The sequence below is a fragment of the Macaca thibetana genome, chromosome 3 (assembly GCF_024542745.1).
Source record: "Macaca thibetana thibetana isolate TM-01 chromosome 3, ASM2454274v1, whole genome shotgun sequence".
Taxonomy (NCBI): Eukaryota; Metazoa; Chordata; class Mammalia; order Primates; family Cercopithecidae; genus Macaca; species Macaca thibetana.
In genome coordinates this window covers 166,176,114-166,196,830 of record NC_065580.1, presented here as the reverse complement: position 1 = coordinate 166,196,830, position 20,717 = coordinate 166,176,114, and the positions used below count along the sequence as shown (strand labels likewise).

The following is a 20,717-nucleotide window of genomic DNA, read 5'->3' as shown; positions in this document are numbered from 1 at the left end:
AATCTACACATAATAGCATAAATGGGCCTTTCAACACAAATAGTGCTGAGAGAGAAAACGTCTTCAGAGGATATAAAGTAACACCATTTACATAGATTTAAGATATTTAATAAAATAACCAACTTTCTTGGGACTTCGAAAACATGAATAGGGATGGTTGCATATGAGATAAATTGCAATATGGCTATAAATGAGAGATGAAGGTGGAAACCAAAAATAAATAGAAGAGAATAAATAAATTATTATGTTAGCAAAATATTAAAACACAGAAAGACCCATGTGTGGGCAAACAATAACATTACATGAATAGGGGAGTATACTAAACCTCTACATTTCAAGAAAAAATTTAGTGAAGACATCAGTTGTGCACCTGCCCAACTAAAGTTGATGTAAGGACATATATTAATTTACCTAAGATTGTGCTTGCTCAGCCTTTTGTCCTTTCCTCTTGATCCCCAAGACTTATAAAATTTGGGCACACATTCTTGGCTGACTAGCACAATCACAGTCCACAACTTTTTTTTTAATTACCCATCTTCAGCTAAGAGTGGCCGCAGAACACATGTGTCCAAACAGGGCAGTCAAAAGTCTTCCAGGAAAAGTTTACCTTCCCCCCAACAAAGGACAAGGATTTTTTAAAGACCTGATGATATAGTATATAAATACCTATATTTATTTTATCCCTCTGTATCTGGGGATTCTGCAACCATGAATTCACTCAAGCACAGATAAAATTATTGGGAAAAAAATGACAAAAATAAAAACCAACAATTAAAAATGATACAAATAAAAAATAATTCAAATATTCACATAGCATATTCAGTATCATAAGTAATCTAGAGATGATTAAAGTATGTGGGAGGAAGTTCATAGTTTATATGAAAATACTATGCCATATTATATAGGAAATTTGAGCATTTGTACATTTAGGTATCTAGAGGGCTTCTGGAACCAATCCTTCATAAATACCAAGCAATGACTCTATGACTGTGTGTGTGTGTAAATTAATGTTTTCATGATAAAATTTTAATAATGATCAAATGCCCTCAGAAAATTATCATGTGATTGACCTCAGTCCACCTTGCCTGATGCATTTTATACAATAATGTTTTTGTACAAATACACAATGAAACGGTACATCACAGAGCTTGGCTTCATAGAATATTTTGCAGCTCAGCAACCATGAAAATTCATTAACATGACTAATAACCTACCTCAGGAATATACCTATGTGTTAAATAGGAAGAAAGTAAATTTCTGCATTCCCAGATAGTCATAGGATTGCCATGAAAAAGTGAAGTCCATCTCTGTTTGGAAGTGTGACTATGTTACAGTTGAAGATTTCAGTACAGACGAGTTGTTATGAAAGAGACCTTCCTGAATCATGAGGTCATGTTCTAAAAATTATATGAGAATCACACTGATAGCCAATAGATATTGCCTCCTTTTGCTCTCTTTCCATTTTTAAACTTACACTTTAATTGACAGAAAAATTATATATTTATGGTGTATAACATGAGGTTTTGATGTATGTATACATCATGGAATGACTAAATCAAGCTATATAACATATGCACTACCTCACATATTTATCAGCTTTTTGTGGTGAGAACACTTAAAATCTGTTATCTTAGCCAATTTTAATTATACAATACAGTCTTGTTAACTACAGTCAACACGCTCTATATTATGTCTCCAGAACTTATTTATCTTACAATTGAAAGTTCATACCATTTGACCAACATCTCATCATTTTCCCCACTCCGTAGCTCATGGCTAACACCGTTGTACCCTTCCTTTCTTTGAGTTTGATTTTCTTGGATTCCACATAGAAGTGAGATCTTGTGATAATTGTGTTTTTTTAACCTGGCTTATTTCACCTAACATAATGCCTTGCAAGTTCATCCATGTTGTTGCAGATGATGGTGCTCCATTTTAAGGCTAAAGAATATTCCATTGTGCATAAAGTTCACATTTTCTTTACCTATTCATTCACTGATGGACACTCAGGTTGATAGTTGATTCTGTATCTTGCACATTGTGAATAATGCTGCAAAGAACATGGGGGTGCTGATGTGTCTTCAACAAACTGATTTTCTATTCTTTTTGATGGAAACTCAGCAATGTGATTACTACATTATAAGGATGTTTTATATTTAATCTTCTATAGAAACATACTGTTTTCCATTGTGACTGTACTAGTTTACATCCCCACCAATGGTAGAAGGATGGACTTTCCTTAGAATTCTAGCCAACACTTTTCATGTCTTCAATAATAGCCACTCTAAAAGGTATAAGGTCATAGCTCACTGTGGTTGTAATGTGCTTTTCCATGATTATTAGTGATGTTAGGCATTTTTTCCATATACTTTGGTCATTTGTGTGAGTTCAACTGAGAGATGCCTATTCTGCTCCATCAGATTATGTTTCCCATTCCTTTTAATCTTCAGGTTTGCTTTCCATGATTTCAGTCACCCACAGTCAACAGTGGTCTGAAAATATTAAATAATAAATTCCTGAAACAAAAAATTCATAGGTTTCAAATGCTGTCTCATTCTGTCCCACTCAAACATTAATCATCTCTTTATCCAGAATATCCATGCTGTAGATGCTACTCACTCATTAGTCACTCAGTAGCTATGTCAGTTATCAGATGGACTGTAGTGATATTGCAGTGCTTGTGTTCAAGTAAACTTTATTTACTTAATAACGGCCTCCGAGTATATAATAATGCTGGCATAATGTTATTATTATTCCAATTAGTTATTAGTTGTTGTTTATCTCTTACAGTCCATGAGAATTTATAAATTAAACCTTATTATAGGTATGTGTGTAAGTATAGAGGAAAAAAAACATGTTGTATATACAGCTTAGAACAAACCAGAGTTTCAGGCATCCACTTGAGGTCTGGAACATATCCCTCAATTATAAAGGGGTACTACTGAATTGAGTTATTTGAATTTCTTATATATTTTCAATTATAAAGGGGTACTACAGAATTGAGTCGTTTGAATTTCTTATATATTTTGGGTATCAAATCCTTATGAGATATGTGGGTTGTAAAAATATTCTTCTATTTTAAAAGTGTATTTTCACTCTGTTGCTTATTTTGCTTGCTGTACAAGAGCTTTGCAGTTTGTCATGATTTTCTTTGTGTGATTTTGCTTTTGTTGCTTGTACTTCTGGGGTCATATTCTAAAAATTATTGCATAGACCCTGTCACAGAGCTTCTCCCCTGTTTTCTTCTAGTAGATTTATAACTTCAGATCTTACTTTTAAGTCTTTAAAACTTTAATAGTTTCTTTTTGTGTGTGGTGTAAGATTAGGGTGTAATTTTTTTCTTCTGCATGTGGATTTTGTGTTTTCTCAGCACCATTTTTTGAAGAACTGTCCTTTTTTCTATTGTGGATTCTTGGCATCTTTATCAAAAATCAATTGGCCATGAAATGTGTTTAATTTGATTATGGGCTGTCTGTTCCATTCCAGTAGTCTATATGTCTGTTTTAATGTGAATACTATGCAGTTGTTATTATCACAGGTTTCTTGTAGATTTTGAAATCTGGTACTGTGTTGCCTTTGACTTTGTTCTTTTTACTCAAGATTGTGTGGACTATTTGGAGTCTTTTGTGGTTTCATGAATTTTAGGATTGTTTTCTCTATTTCTATGAAAACTGTCATCAGAATTTTCATAGGGATAGCATTAAACCTGTAAATTGCTTTGGGTAGAATGGATATTTTAACAATATTGTTTCTTCCAATCCATGACCCATGGGATCTCATTCTGTTTATTTGTGTCCTCTACAGTTTTTTATACCAATATTTTATAGTTTTCAATATAAAGATATTTTGCTTAAATTGTTTAAATTAATTTTAATTGTTTTCAATTGTTTAAATTGATTCCTAAGTATTTTATTTTATTTTTGTAGCTGTTGTGATTGGGATTATTTTCTTGATTTGGTTTTCAATAGTTGATTGTTAGCATATGGAAATGCTACTGATGTTTGTATGTTCATTTTGTATCCAGCAAGTTTACTTAATTCATTTATTAGCCTTAAGAGATTTCTGGTGAGGTCTTTCTGGTTTTCTATATATAAAGTCATGTGATCTACTGAGATTATTTAGATTCTTCCTTTCATATTTGGTTATCTTTTATTTCTTTCTTTTGCCTAATTATTCTGGCTAGGACTTACAGTACTATGTTGAAGAGAATCAGTGAGTATCTTTGTCTTGTTCCTGATATTACAGGAAAAGCTTTCAACTTTTCACTGTGGAGTATTATGTTAACTATAGCCTATCATATGTGGCCTTTATTGTGTTGAAGTAATTCCCTTCTCTATCTAATTTGTTGAGGGTTTTTATTAAAAATGGATGTCGACTTTTGTTGATCGCCTTTTCTACGTCTATTTAGATGACCATATAATTTTTGTCCTTGACTCTGTTAATGTGGTATATCACATTTATTGATTTGAATATGTTAAGCCATCCTTGCATTCCAAACATAAATTACACTGGTTATATGGTGAATGATACTTTTAATATGCTGTTGATTTCAGTTTTCTAGTTTTCAGTTTTCTTGTTGAGGATTGCAGCACCTATGTTTATCAGGAATACTGTCCTGTAACTCTCTTTTATTATAGTGTTCTCCTCTAGATTTGGTACCAGGTTAATGCTGATCTTGTGGAATAATTTGAATGTATTCTCTTTTAATTTTTTTTGGAAGAGTTTGAGAATGATTGGCATTAATTCTTCTTAAAATGTTTGATAGGATTCACTAGTGAAGTCATGGGTTTCTGTGCTTTCCTTCGACAGCAGATATTTTATTACTCATTCAATGTCCTTACTTATAACTGACATGTTCCTATTTTCTATTCCTTTGTAATTTACTTTTGACTGGTGAGTGTCTCTAAGAATTTATCCTTTTCTTCTAGGTTATCCAGTTGGCTGACATATAATTGTCAGCATAATAGTTGCTTATTATGACCCTGTACATTTCTGTGGAATCAGTTGTAATTTTTCCTCTTTCATTTCTGATTTTATTTACCTGAATCTTCTCCTGTTTTTTCTAGTTAGTCCACTTAAAGACTTCTTAATTTTGTAATCTTCTCACAAAACCAACTCAGTTTTATTGGTTTTTTTTTTCTGTTGATTCCTAGTCTCTTTTTCATTGAGATCTGCTCTGATTCTTATTATTCCTTACTTCCTTTTATTAACATTGGGCTTAGTTTATTCCTTTTATTCCCCTCAAGGTGTAAAATTAGTTTGTTTATTTAATATTTGCCTTCTTTGTTACTGTGAGCATTTATTGGTATAAAGTTCCCTCTTAGATCTGCCTTTGCTGCATCCCAAAGTTTTGGTATGTTGTGCTTTTCATTTGTTTCAAGATATCTTTAGTTTTCCTTTCTTTTTATTCTTGACCCATTTGTTGTTTATGATGATGTTGTTTAGTTTTTATATATTTGCACATTTTCCAAAATTCTTTCCATTACTGATTTGTTGATTCAAACTATTGCGGCTGGAAAAGATACTTAATATGATCACAGTTTTTTTAAATATATATTAAGACCTGTTTTGAAACACATTTCAAAACCAAAAAAAGCTTCTTAAATATGTTAAGACTTCTTTTGAGGCATGTTTTCTGTGTTTTGAGCAGAATTGTATTCTGCTGCTGTTGGATGAAATGTCCTATATATGCCTATTAGGTACATTTGCTCCGAAGTATAGTTCAGATCTAATGGTTACTTACCTATTTTCTATCTGAATAATCCGTTCATTGATGAAAGATATAATAATAATAGTAATAGTAGTTATAATAACACGATGATACAATAACAGTAATATTGTAAATCTCTTCAAGTATATTAATATTTGCTTTACATTTTTAGGTGTTTCACATTGGGTACATATATGTTTATAATTGTTACGTCTTCTTGATGAGTTAATCCATTTACGTTATAAACTGACTTTCTTTTTCTTTTTTTACAGTTTTTTTAAATTTAAAGCCTAACTTATCTGATATATATATATATGTGTGTGTGTGTGTATATATATATATATATATATATATGGTCCTTTTTGGTTTCAATTTGTGTGGAATACCTTTTTCCATCCTTGTTCTTCCAATGTGTATGTGTCCTTAAAAGCAACATGAGTTTCTTGTAGGCAACATTTAGTTGGGTCTTTGTTTATATATACACACACATATATATATATATATATAAATATATGTGAATATATATGAATATATATGTGAATATATGTATGAATATATATGTGAATATATATATGAGCATTTTCTTGTTTTCTGGTTGTTTTGTAGACCTTTTCTTTTCTTTCCTCCTCTCTGCTGTCTTCCATTGTAATTAGACAATGTTTTTCTACTGATATATGCATTTCACAGTGAGTACTTCCTGGGATCCCTTCGATAACTGAAATAGATCCCACACATTATTGTGGTAATATCTTACCTCTCTAATGAGCTCTTCTGCAAGTGTATTACTAATCTGTTGTCTTTCTTTCTCCTGCTTTGGAAATCATTTTCTGCACAGACACTCAGCAATTGTTTAAAACTTGGTCTAACAGGAGGTTAGCCTCAAAACTCATGTAAAATCTTACATTCTTCTTCCTAACTCTATAATAAAGTTGAGTATCATTTCTTAGCTTTATAGGCCATATCATTCTTATCCAGCTTGCCTACAACTAACGTTCAATGATCCTTTACATATACAGTCCCAGAATTTCAAAGTAGAAGTGAATGATGTGGATAATTTAATTAAGTCCATGTTCAGAGTGCAGATGTACTCAGATTTTCTAGGGGGTGGAGATACAAATTATTCAATAACTTCAGGACAGGGATGCTAACAAGACAGCTTATTCCATCTTCATGCTGTGTTAGCCATTTGAAAAGTGTCTTATTTTGTTAAGTCTTCCTGCCTTTAAAGTCTACCCAGTGGACCTAGTTGTCTTCAGTGAAAAAACAAAGCAGAATAAACCTAATTCTCTATCACACATATCCCCTCCATACAAAACCTTTAAAAAATGCTAAGAAACATAAATATAAATCAAGCATTATACAATGTCCAGAGACAAACTCTTATATATGTGATAAAACCATAGACTAACAATGGTCACCACCAATCAGTTACAAATGGTGAGCTGTTTGGTAGGTGGTGCTGGGGAACCTAGCTCAGTATAGTGAAAGATGAAACTATATGGAGTCCCCCATATGCAGAGGTGGACTCCAGGTGGATTAATGATCAAAGAGTGAAAAGTAAAAATTTTAAATTGACAGATGTAGAATATCAACGACATAAGGATAATATATATCATCTTTTAAAAAACTAAAAGTCAGAAATTATAGTTTATAATGTGGTGCAATTATGCACACTATTAACAAAAATAAACAAATGACAGTTTGCGAGATTTTTCCAGTGTCAAAAATAACAAGGGAATTTTATTAGGAATATACAGTAAATGCCTACAAATCAATAAGAAAGAGACAGGCACCTCTGTTTAGAAAATGAGCAAAGGATGTGGAAGAGAAAACATGAAGGATAATACATATGGAAAGAAATAAAATTGTTCACACCTATTAACAATCAGAGATACATAAAGCAAGGTGATATCATTGTCACTGCTCAAACAAGCGACATTAGCATGTTAGATTTAACAAATATTGTTACATATGTGAGGACATAAGAAATGCAATTTGGGGTTTAGATGGTGCAGACATCCTGGAGACTAGCCTGGAAATACTCAGTAAAATTAAATACGCACACATGATTTGTCTCAGCAGTTGAGATTTTTGGGATTGACTTTCATAGAAGCCTGTAAGGGTCACGTGTTCACTGCAGCAATGTTGTGCTGAAGAAGAGCTGGGTGTGATTATGTGTGCATCACTGAGAGAGCAAAAGGCAAAATCTTGTATATTAGCCACATGAAGTACCATATGGCAATGAGAAATAATAGTCTAAATGTACACATAGTAGCATAAATGAATCATTCACTGCAATCGTGCTGAAAGAAAAGGGGTTTTAATATATGTGTGTGTGTATATATATATGTATATATATAATAAAATTTAAATAAGTTTAAAATATGTAATAGAATGGCCAACTTTTGGGGGACACCAACAAGATGAAATGGGGTATTGCATATAAAATAACAAATTACAAGATGGCTAAAAATGAGACATGGGTGTGAGAATGGAAATAAAAGATAAATAGAAGAGAATAAATAAATTACTCTGTTAGACAAAAACAGAGAAAAAAGGGAAAGAGCTATGTGTGGACAAACAGTAATATGATATAAATAGGAGAGTGTATTAAGCTCAAACCTCTGCACTTGAAGAAAAATGATGAGTGAAGTCATAATTTGTACCCCTGCCCCAACTCAAATTGCTGTAGGTACATACGGCCTGAGGTTTTGCTTCCTCAGTCTTTTGTCCTTTCCTCTTGATCCCCAACACCTACAAACTTTGGGCACACATGGTTGACTGACTAGCAAAACTCCTGACCGCAACCTTTTTGTTCTTTACACACCTTCAGCTGAGAGTGGTCCAGTACACATGTGTACAAACAAGAGCAGTCAAAAGTCTTCCAGGAAGAGTGTCCCTTCCAAAATAAAAGGACAAAGTTTTAAAAGACCTGATGCTCTTCATCATTTGTCCTTAGTTGTGCAGAACGTTGGTCATACACAGCAACCACTTCAAAATCATGAGTGTGAAAGTCACTCAGCAAGGGTGGGGAGTGGTAACATAAAAAAGCCCTGATCCTTTCTCACCATCTTGAGCACTCATAGGAGCCTTATCTGCTCAGTCTAAGATTTCTTGTTTTACATGTTTCAAAAGCCATTAATATTAAAGTAATATTGTTGCTTCTTAGTTACCTTGACTTAAGTTCAACCAAGATAATCATAGCTGGACTAGTGCATTAACCTCATGAGTAGATTCCTTGTCTCATTCTTTGTTCTATTCTAATTCTTTTTTCATGCATGTTTTAAAGTTTTGAGCTTAATATTTGTGTTCATGTTTAAACAAAAATATACAGTAAACATACAGGGAATTAAGAAATAAGTAAAACACAATTATTTGGATTCGACCAATAAAATAACATTGTCTTATTTAAAGCTGTGGTCACACAACTTTTGAGGAAGCCACAAATCCTCAAATTAAGGAGACATTAAGGAGACCAGACTTCTTAGTGAGTAAGATCTTTTATTAAGAAAATTCTATTTTGTTTCCATTTTAGCATGCTCCAATTATATAGTCCTCTTGTGTTTCAGCAAATAGTCACAAAGATTAAGAAATGGCACAAAGATTAAGAAAAAAAGGTAAGAGTTTACATTACAAAATTAATTACACTAGAAAATTAATCAGAATAAAATCTCTCTTAAGTGATGTGATGAAACTACTCAGTCTCCATCCACTGCAAACAGCTTCTCTTATATGCATTCAGATAGTCAGGGGACCACAGTCAATGTTTACTTAGATGTGAAGATAATGGGTAGGGGAGATTTCAATTGAACTTGATCTTGGAGAGGTCACTGCAAAGCCAAGGATGTTCTGTAGTGATGATTAGTAGCAAGAGGAATAGCATCTTCTGTAGTAAAGTGGTTGATAGTCACAGCAGCTAGAGCTGTAGCCACAGCCATAGCAAGAGCCAAATCCATATCCAGAGCGATATCTACAGCCAGAGCCATATCCACAGCCATAGCCACAACCATATCCACAGCCGGAACTCCAGCCAGAGCCATATCCACAGTCCCCAAAGGAGTTTCTGTAGTAGTTGCAACACATGATTTCAGGAGGTTAGATTTCAGTTGAGGTGTAGGAGGATATTTCTGCAGTGTGAGTGTCCTCTACTCTTCTAAGACCTTTATATACTTCCAGTGATGCATGGGTCATCCTCACATGGGCTCTATTTGCTCATTTTATAATCTAATCATTTGCCTAAAATGAGCTCATTCTGTGTACATCTACTTTCTTTGGAATTCATAATTTGCTTATGACTTCCCTAGGGATATTTTTATGCCTGAAAAGAAAACAAATATACAAGTTCTAAACACACAAGCTTATACAATCATAATTTTGTTTTCCATTGTTTCATTTCATAGCCATGACATAACACATCATCAAAATATGACTTAAGCTCAACCAAGACAGTCATTGCTGAACTAGCGCATTAACCTCATGAGTAGATTCCCTGTCTCATTCTTCATTCTATTCTAATATTTTTCCATGCATGATTTGAAATTTTGAGTGTGATATTTGTGTTTATATGTAAATATAAATATAAATAATTGGCATGATTTGAAATTTTGAGTGTGATATTTGTGTTTATATGTAAATATAAATATAAATAATTGACATACAAGGAATTAAGAAATATGTTAAATATAAGTATTTGGGTTCAACCAATAAGATAACATTGTCTTATTTTAAGTTATGGTCACCCAGCTTTTGAGGAAGCCACAAACCCTCCAATTAATGCTGATCCTGACATTAAGGAGACAAGACTTCATAGTGAATAAGGCCTTTTATTAAGAAAATTCTATTTTTGTTCTATTTTAGTACATTCCAATTATATAGTCTTTTTGTGCTTTTGCAAATAGTCATGGTACAAAGGTGGAAAAAAAGATGTCGGAATTCACATTTGAAAATTAATCAGAATAAAATCTCCTCTCTTCAGTGATGTCATGAAGCTACCCAGTCTCCATCCACTGCAAACAGCTTCTCTTATATTCATTCAGGTAGTCAATGCACCAGAGTCAATCTTTACTTAGATGTGGAGACAGTGGATAGGGGAGATTTCAAGTGGACTTGATCTTGGAAAGGTCACTGCAAAGGCAAGGATGATCTGTAGTCAAGATTAGCAGCAAGAGGAATAGCATCTTCTGTAACAAAATGGTCGGCAGCCACAGCAGTCAGAGCTGTATCTACAGCCATAGCGAGAGCAAAATCCGTATCCAGAGCCATATCCACAACCATAGCCACAGCCTGTTCCGTATCCAGAGCCGTATCCACAGCCATAACCACAGTCAGTTCCATATCCAGAGCCATATTGACAGCCAGAGCCGTATCGACAGCCAGAGCCAGAGCCACAACCACATCTACAGCCAAATTTCCAGCGAGAGCTGTATCCGCAGCCCCCACAGGAGATTCTGTAGTAGTTGCAACGCATGGTGTCAGGAGGTGAGATTTCAGTGGAGCTGCAAGAGTGTCCTTTACTCTTCCAAGACCTTCATATACTTCCAGTGATGCATGGGTCATCCTCATATGGGCTCTATTTGCTCATTTTACAATTAATGGCCTAAATTGAGCTCATTCTGTATACACCTACTTTCTTAGGAATTCATAATTTGTTTACAGCTTCCCTAGGAATATTTTCATGCTTGAAAAGAAAACAAACATACAAGTTCCAAACATGCAAGCTTATACAACAATAATTTTATTTGCCATAATTTCACTTCATGCTCGTGACGTAACACGTCACCAAAATATATTTGACCTATAAATGTATGTTTATCATTCTATTCTTGTAAGGTCTAGGGAATCATTTATTAAATAAGGAGTTCTACTCACTGTTCTTAATATCATCATTTCTTCTTATCCATTCCTAACACTTTTGGTTTTTTATCACAATCACTTCAAATTACTTTTCAGGGATTTTGGACAGGGAATTGAGTATATCCACGTGGTACCTCCACTCTCTGAAACTCTCTACTTACCTCAGAAAAAAAAGCTTTTCCATCCCCTTCTTTTCCATGCAGGTTATGTTCCTTCTTTGAGGAAAAAATGTTTTTAAACTTGTGATAGGTCAGTTATGTAAGGAGATGTATCATTTATTATTTAAAAAACAAACTTTGCCTAGAATGCTAATTTAGAAAGAGGGTAAATCCTTGGTTCATAGCTTCTTTGTTGTTGAAATCCAACTGTAGGGTATAATCCTTAAACATATGTCATTTTTGAATTTACTCAGAGTACTCTCATGTTTGTGTTATATATCAGTGCTTCCCACTAAAATGTAATCAATCAATAATTCATTACTCCATCAAGTCGAATGGATGGGGAATGGCGAGATGTTGATCAAAGGGTACAAAATTTTAGTTAGTAGAAATCAGATTTAGCAATCCCTTGCACAGAATGCTGACTCTAATAATTAATAATGCATCATATATTTTTAAATTACTGAAACAGTATATTTTAAATGTTTTCACCACAAAAATGTATCAATATGTGAGAAATTTGACTTGTTAATTGACTTGATTTAATCATTTCACAGTATTTTCTTGATTTTAGTCACATTTACGTTCTTCAAAACAAAATTTTAATGATTTTTACGTGTAAGAAACTTTTTTGATATTTACATTATGGCATTAATAATAGTTGACCTTTCTGTAAATTTCCTGTTCATTCTTTCTTTAACTTCATATCTTCTCCTGTTATTTCTGTGATAAGTGAATTCATACTTCATGACTTTTCTTCATTGAGAACACTCTTATTCCTAAATTCTGGGGTTCTTGCGGTTGCTTCACCCTCCATCTTTGCTTCTCGTTTTACACACTAGAAAATCTTCAGATCTTCTCTGCTACTCCGATTCCAATATTATGTATATGAAATAACTCCTAAAACTAAAATTGTCTGTATCAGTCTGGGCCCAGTCAGGAGACAGAAATACACAGCAAGTTTAACAGGAAAAGTTTCACATAAAAATCATAAACTATAATAATAGAGCATTTTTAAGATACGATGAATCTATATGCTTCTCCAAGACTGTGGGAGAATACTGAAGGAAAAATAAACTTAGAAAAGGTACTCTACCTTCTGGCTTAATGTATTGAAAAGTTGTTGTGCTATAGTTAACTACTGTATTGCATACTTTGAAAAACTTATTAACAGAGTAGATATCCTGTTAATTATTCCTACCAAAGAGAGCAGAGGAGGTATCTTTTGTAGACGATGAATATGTCTATTACCTTCACTGTTGAGATGGTTTCATGAGCATATGCATATGTCCAAATTCATGAAATTATATACATTACACATGTATACTTTTATATCAATTATATCTCAATAACATGAGGGATGTTGAGCTTTAGCCTGGCAAGAACCTTTATTTGGCCCTGTCGTTTGAAAAGTAGCACCATAAAGATTGTTCACCCAGAGTCCCCATGGGGCTCCTACCCAAACAGACACCCAGATTCCCTCTACAGGATGTCCCTACCCACTCTCCAGAGTCTGTCTGAGGCCCACGGCTTCCCAGGCCCCTACATCCCCACATCTCCAGATGTACATTGCTTGTTCACCAACTCTGCTTCAGAGGGTCACCTTCTGTCTCCCTGGTGACTACAGAACAAGTTTGATTATTTAGTCATTTAATGTTATCCAAAAGTTGCATTAGTGACAACATTCAAAATTTTTCTACCTATCTTGAAATATGCAATACATTGTCATGTGCTATAGTCACTCTATTATGTAATGGAACACCAAAATTTATTCTAACTATAATTTTGTACTCACAGTCAAAATAATTTTGAAAAGAAATCAAAGTTGAAAGCCTCACACTACCTAATGCTGAGTTACTAGAGTCCTGCAAAAAACAAAACTACATGATATTGATGAAAGAAGGGGCAATAAATAAGTAGTGATTGAAGGAATAAATAAATCTAAGGCTCCACTAATAAACCACTTGCCCGAAATTCCAGGAAAGACGTAAACACTAAAGTCAGTGATGATTGTAGTGCAAAAAACCACAAATTTTTACAAAAATAAATGAAATGTTTATGGAAAAAAAGTGTAATTTCCACCAACTAAGAAGTATTTATGGATCAGCCATGCAAAATCTAATAATTTACATTTTGAATATAATTAGAGTAAAATCTTCTGTCTCCAGGAAACATAATGGGAGCATTAATATCTTCTCAAAAACGAACAGGTTTGTTGAAGTAAAAACAGATAATATCCAATCCTTATATGAATGTAGAGATGTTAAAATGGGATATCCCCTGCGAAGAAGTATTAATCTTAAAATATTATTTCAAAGGCTGATTCTAGGATGATGCTCTAGTAGCAAGAGGAATAGCATCTTCAGTAGCAAAATGGTTGGTAGATATAGCAGCCACAGTCAGAACCAGACCCATATCCATATCTGGAACCATATCCGCAGCCCCCATGGGCGTTCCCATAGTAGTTGAAACTCATAGTGCCAGAAGGTAAGATTTAGTCGAGGTACAGATGGATTTTTCTGAAGTGTCAATGTAACATATGACCCTAGAACCTTTACATCCTGACAGGAGGAGCCAGGACACATCATCGATTTCATGATTCATGCAAAATAGGTTTAATACCTAGTATGTGCAAATCACCCCACTCAGTTGAAAATGAGAGGACCTGGTCTTTTCATAGCTATAGCATATGCCTTAAATAAACATATTATTATAGGTTTTCCAGTTTTATTGAGGATCCATGATTTTTGTCATGCAGGCATTGTCTTGAGCCAATTACAAATCTCTAAGAACAGTTTCTATCCATTAGCCAGTCATCTGAACACATGATTCCAAAGATACATTTTACACAGGAAGGCTCTAGGAAGGGTTAGGCTGTTGATGTTTGAAAATGCAATCAATAAAATGAGTTTGACCCATTACTTTGACTAGCTTGCTAATTACTAATTCCTTCGTAGGTGATTTCATTGGAACCCAATGCTGCTGTACACAGAAACTCCTCAATATTTCATGTTACAGAGTTTCTATGAATTCAAATAGCCATGGATATAATATTCTGATAATATGTATTTACTTCTGGAGAAATTCCTTAACAAATATTAATCACCTCTAGATATTTATTTAGTTCAAACTAGAACAACAACAAATGAGTATCCTTTATGATAACAGCTGTTGAATTTTAAATTCCTTTTAATCTTTTTATTTTAATCAAAATTAAAACATGAAAGAGGTAGGTAGCATACTATAGATACTGAGGTGGAAAAAAGTTTAGGAAACTTACTAAAGGCACATATGAAGCACAAGTATGTATTCTTCTTTGCTGTGCTGCATACAATCAGTACATTGTTATTTGCTATTGTCACTCTATTGTGTAATAGAGCACCAATATTTATTTTGAAACAAATACATACAGAGATATATCAATGCCATATTTGTGGATTGAACTCAATATTGTTAAGATGTTCATTCTCCCAGAATGGATCTATGGATTCAACTCTATCCCCATCAAAATCTAAGCATGATATATATGTAGATATTAACAAACTGACTTGAATGTTTAGATGGAAAGGCAAAATAACTAGAAGAGCCAACATATTTTATTTAATTTGGAATTTGTAATTGACACATAATAATTGTACACATTTATGGTGTAAAATGTGATGTTTCAATGCACATATATATAATATAATGACCTCCTTTCCTCATCATCGGGTGCTTAAATACTTACTGTAACAGGGATGTCATTATTTCGTGTGGTTATCCATTTCACTGTGTAATTACTCTGTTATAAAATTCCCCATATGCTTTAGGGTCTCTCATTTTTTTCATTGTCAATTGGGGTCCTAGATAAAATTTATTTAAATGTTTTGTACCCAGGGCACTCCCACCAAATATGGCTGCTAGTGCCTCTCACCTGTTCATTTTCACTCGAGAATAGTGTGTCCTTGAAGTTCATTGGAATGGCTGGCTTCCTAATCTCTGCTGATGTGCAGGTATGTTATCCTGGTTATCCAAGACAACCACACCTCTTACCGGGTAATTTAGAGAACAGAAGAAGAAGTGTGTGGTAATCATTTTCCATTACGCATAACAAATTATCACCAAAATAGCAGCTTAAAACAACATCCACTCTTTATCTCAGTTTTCGTAGATCAGAAGTCTAAGCACAACCTAGCTAGGATCTTGCCTCAAGGTCTCACATCATTGTAATTAAGGTGTCAGCCAGGACATCTGCAAAATCTCTTTGCCATGTAACTTGAATTGCCAGATTTCGTAAGTATGCCCCAAATATTGCATAAAACATACTTATACTAAAAAGACATACATTTTTAATCTGAAATTTACCATTGATTTATTTTGTGTTTTATCTGCTAACCCTAAACATAATGTAATCACAGAAGAGATATCCCATCATCTTCAGTAAGATTAGAGACAAGTTATAGGTCCTTCCCACACTCAATGAGAGTAAACCACACAAGCGTACGGTTATTGGGGGCCATCTGAGAATAGCAACAATTCACACCTGCAATTTTTTTTCTTTTTGGCTCAACTGTGATTACATTTCTCCCAGGAGAGATAATGGCTGTAGCAATAACATTCCAATATGTGAACTTTTTAATTTATATAAACTTAAAGGGCACAAGTGCAATTTTGTTTCACAGATATATTGCATAGTAGTAAAGTCTGGGTTTTTATTGTATTCATCACTCAAATAATGTACATTTTACCCACTAAATATTTATTTTTTTCTTCCCTGCCTAGAAGGATATTTCTTTCTTCTATGATTGGTCAACTTCTATTCATCTTTCATATTTCAGCTAGAAATTTGTCTCTTTTTCAGAAAATTCCCTCATCCTTCTTTCTACTTTTTCTTAGTCCTGGCTCTTCTTCTGATTTATTCCCCTGTACTTCTCAAATACTTCTGTGTGTAACTGTTTTATAGCAATACTCCAATCTTTGTAGCCTGTGGTCTTGTATGCCTTTCCTATGCTTTTGGAAAGCAAGGATGAAATATTTTACTTCACTGTTCATAGTACATAATGAAATGTGTTTTATTAGGAGCTCAATAAATATTTGATAAATGAGACTTCACGGTTATCTAATTTAGAAGTGATTCTACACCTTCAAGAAAACAATCTCTTCATCCATGCCCTTTTGCCCTACCTCTTCTCAAGACTTCAATTTTTTTTCAAGAATCAAGGGTGTCTGGGAAAAGAATTTATTTGACCATGGGTGGCTGAATCTTGACTTCAGTTCTGACTGCCTTTTTATATCCCAAATGAGTATTAGATTTCTGCAGCCAGACATATTACAATTGGCCCCTCCTTCCAGATATAGAAACATAAAAGTTCTCATTCTGTATTTTTTTTTATATCAGCATCACCATTTTCACAATCAAGTTTCAAAGCACAAATCACTTTCTTTAGTATCCTAGATTAGGATGGAGGTAAAAATGGACACATAAGATCAGTTAATTCCATACCTCTTTCTGACTTTGTAACTTCCTCCTAGAATAACTCTTAACAGTAAGAGAGAGAGCCAACCGAGGTTTAAATACGTCCAAAAACAGAGCGCCTAATGAGGAAGTAATTCTTGTTTCAGATGCTGTCACATATTAAAAAGAGATCTTGTGTTGAGGAATTTATGTCATTGTTACACATTCAATCTAATTAGTTTCTCAACAACAACACAGGGCACATCTGCAAAACTAGTCTTACTAATTTTGCAATACCAGTCCTGAAGATATATAACTATATATACGACCCCAAATTCCCCACAATTCTAAGTGCTAAGGAAAAAATATATACTTTGTAGATATTATCTTCCCCAGATGTTTCTCCTTTTTCTTTCTCTATTGAAGTCTAAGATTTTACAGGTTCTACCTTCACCAAGTCTCTGATGTTCATCTGTTTTTTTTCATTATCTACACTGAAGTGCAGATCTCTTTAACCAGTATCCAAATCGTTATTATACTTACATTTTAACCTTTCTGTCTCTTCCATTCCAACCCATTTTTGTGCCATTAGCATTTTCCTAAAGCAGGCTTTTCTATAGCATTCTGTGTGTGTGTGTGCGTGTGCGCGGGCACGCACATATATTGATGAGTGCGTTATTGCTCATTAATGTGGAAAAAATGGATAGACCCAGAGTCATGAAACACAAATACTTAAGAACAAACCCTTAATGAAAATGAATTAAGAACAGAAGACTCAGCCAAAAAGCAGCCATTTTTTCAGGGACTATATTTAAAATACGTGACATCTAGTATGTCACAGGCATGGACCAAGCAGAATGGAAAGCACAATTAGAAAGAGCAGCTTAGCATCAGCCCACTGAATCTTTGAAGACATCATAGAAATAAATATAAGATAAAAGGGTAAGTCAATAGCATGCCTGAAACAAAAAAAAAAATAGAAAAACTTGTTAGGACCAATGAAACATGTTTATTTGGAAATAGTTACAATATAGAAACATAAAATAAGAAGGTAGTAGGTTTACATTTGGACCATGGCCAGAGTTAGGTCTTCTGTCTTCCAGAAACATCATGGGGTAACTCAGGCCCCCACAATAGTAAGCAGGATTTCATAAGATGATCTGTTTTGTGCAGGTTCTGACTGCTCTCTATTCCGTAGAATCTGATGGAATTGTAGGACATTGAAACAGAAATGGCCTTGAAATGGTCCTTTTAGAAGAAAAGGTCCACAGCAGTTATTTTCTAGCAGCAAGAATAACATCTTCTATAGCAAAATGGCCGGTAGCCACAGCAACTAGAGCTAGAGCCGTAGCCAGAGCCGTATCCACAACCATAGTTGGAGCCATATCCACAGCCATAGCCAGAGCCATAACCACAGCCGTAGCCAGAGCCATAACCACAGCCGTAGCCAGAGCCATAGCCACAGCCGTAGCCACAGCCATAGCCACAGCCGTAGCCAGAGCCATAGCCACAGCCGTAGCCACAGCCATAGCCACAGCCGTAGCCACAGCCATAGCCACAGCTACCACATGAGTTTCTGTAGTAGTTGCAACACATGGTGTCTAGAGATGGGTGTTTAGTAGTTCAGTGGAGAAGCAGGTGGGCGATTCTGAAGTCTGAATGTCATCTTCTGCCCTGAGACCTTTATATACAACCAGAAGTGGGTGGAGCACACAACACAGACTCTGTGGCCTCATTACAACAGCAATTTACATTTTTAAAAAGTTCATCATTCTAAGGACAATGAGTGTTTCAGGTAATTATGACCAGGATTTGCCCCTAGCCAGCCATGAGAATTGTAAAGAAACAGCTGTAACCCGCACATGGAATAAGCATGCCTTGTGGAGTGTAATCAAACCTAATTTAGATTTTTTTACTCCAGGGGCTATTATCTCTTCTGTACTTCCAGGTACACACATACCTGTGCACTGGGAGATGTCCCAGCATTTTCCATCTCAGTAATCAACAAGAAATTCCCAGACTAGAGTTGAGAAGCAAACAGCAAAGGCACAAAATGAGGCATTCTTAGGTTACACTTGCAAGAAAGTAGATGGAGCCCATGCAGGATGGCCACTGCAGTGGTGGCTAGAGCAAGAGACAGGTGAGGCAAAGATCTGAAGTGATGTAAAACAGAGGTCTGATACAATATAGTAAAATAAAAGCAACAGGATTTTGCCCAATGCACCATAATCTACCCTAAGATTTCTTGGAACTTTTCAGTGTGTTACTTTCTTTGAAACATCTTGCCTACTTCATCAAATTTTTTTAAACTTTTATTTTAGGTTCAGGGGTACATGTGCAGGTTTGTTATATATGTAAACTCGTATCTCAGGAGTTTGTTGTACAGATTATTTCATCACCCAGGTACTAAGCCTAGTATTCAAAAGTTATTTTTTCTCATTCTCTCCCTCCTCCCACCCTCCCCCTTCAAGTAGGCCCCTGTGTGTTGTTCCCCTCTTTGTGCCCATGTGTTCTCATCATTTAGCTCCCACTTATAAGTGAGAACTTCCAGTATTTGGTTTTCTGTTCTTTCATTAGTTTACTGCTAAGGATGATAGCCTCAGCTCCATCCATGTTTCTGCAAAGGACATGATTTTGTTCTTTTTTGTGGCTGCATAGTATTCCATGGTGTATATGTACCATGTTTTCTTTGTCCAGCCTACCATTGATGGAAATTTAAGTTGATTCCGTGTCTTTGCTACTGACTTCCAATTTTTACCTGCCAAAATCCTGTTGATCCTTCAAAGCACAGCTTAGGCTACATCTCCTATGAAAGCATTCCTGGGCATTCACAATAAGTGTTAAGCATCACTCCACCATTCTTCTAGGGATCTATTTGCTCAATTCTATTATGGTCCTCAATATGTTATACTGGCATACTCTTATTTTATTTATCTGATTCCCTCAGATGATTGTGAGTTATTTATGGTCAATAACTTTGTCTTTATTTTCTGTGAATCTAACAAACTAGGGACACTCACTAACTTAAATGAAAGCCTATGAGATTTCTTCCAGCGGTAAATGTTTTTATTTTAAATTAGAGGATGTTATATGAGAAAGACAACAATAATAAGTATTATTATTTATATTTCCCTTTGTAGTTTTCTCTACATCCTCACCAATGTCTGTTATGTTTTCTCATTTCAATAACAGCCATTCTCAGTGGTATAAGTTGATGTCTCTGGGGTTTTAATTTGCATTTCTGTGATGGTTAGCAATGTTGAGCATGTCTATTTGCCGATGATATGATCTTAAATAAAGAAAAACCTAACAACTTTACCAAAAAATGTTACCGAATTCATTTATCAAAACTTATTGTATACACAACATTATATGTAGAGTATTGTATATGTGTATAATATATATACAAGAATATAGTAACCAAAGCAGTATGGTAGTGGTATAAATATAGATATATAGGTCATTGAAAAAGAAGAGAGAACCTGGAAATAAAGCCATATATTTATAGCCAGCTGTTCTTTGACTAAGTCAACGAGAAAATACATTGGGGAAAGGACACCCT

General features: G+C 34.5%; 5 protein-coding genes across 5 annotated transcripts in view; 1 reads left to right on the top strand and 4 right to left on the bottom strand.

The window, feature by feature from the left end:
- SOD1 (superoxide dismutase 1) overlaps positions 1-20,717 on the top strand; it is a 1,049,346-nt gene that overhangs the window by 94,559 nt on the left and 934,070 nt on the right. The window lies entirely within an intron of this gene.
- TIAM1 (TIAM Rac1 associated GEF 1) overlaps positions 1-20,717 on the bottom strand; it is a 1,375,699-nt gene that overhangs the window by 532,170 nt on the left and 822,812 nt on the right. The window lies entirely within an intron of this gene.
- On the bottom strand, positions 9,572-9,793 carry LOC126951715 (keratin-associated protein 21-2-like). The gene has a single exon (XM_050786120.1). The coding sequence runs from the start codon at positions 9,791-9,793 to the stop codon at positions 9,572-9,574; it is 222 nt and encodes a 73-aa protein (XP_050642077.1).
- Positions 10,866-11,177, bottom strand: LOC126950964 (keratin-associated protein 21-2-like). Its single transcript, XM_050784870.1, has one exon. It carries the CDS (start codon positions 11,175-11,177, stop codon positions 10,866-10,868), a length of 312 nt encoding a protein of 103 aa, XP_050640827.1.
- LOC126951709 (keratin-associated protein 6-2) lies at positions 18,379-18,751 on the bottom strand. The gene has a single exon (XM_050786113.1). The coding sequence runs from the start codon at positions 18,749-18,751 to the stop codon at positions 18,437-18,439; it is 315 nt and encodes a 104-aa protein (XP_050642070.1). The 3' UTR covers positions 18,379-18,436.

Bases quoted from the DNA above. Each gene is read 5' to 3' on its own strand.
- LOC126951715 (XM_050786120.1), bottom strand. From the start codon at position 9,793: ATGTGTTGCAACTACTACAGAAACTCCTTTGGGGACTGTGGATATGGC.
- LOC126950964 (XM_050784870.1), bottom strand. From the start codon at position 11,177: ATGCGTTGCAACTACTACAGAATCTCCTGTGGGGGCTGCGGATACAGC.
- LOC126951709 (XM_050786113.1), bottom strand. From the start codon at position 18,751: ATGTGTTGCAACTACTACAGAAACTCATGTGGTAGCTGTGGCTATGGC.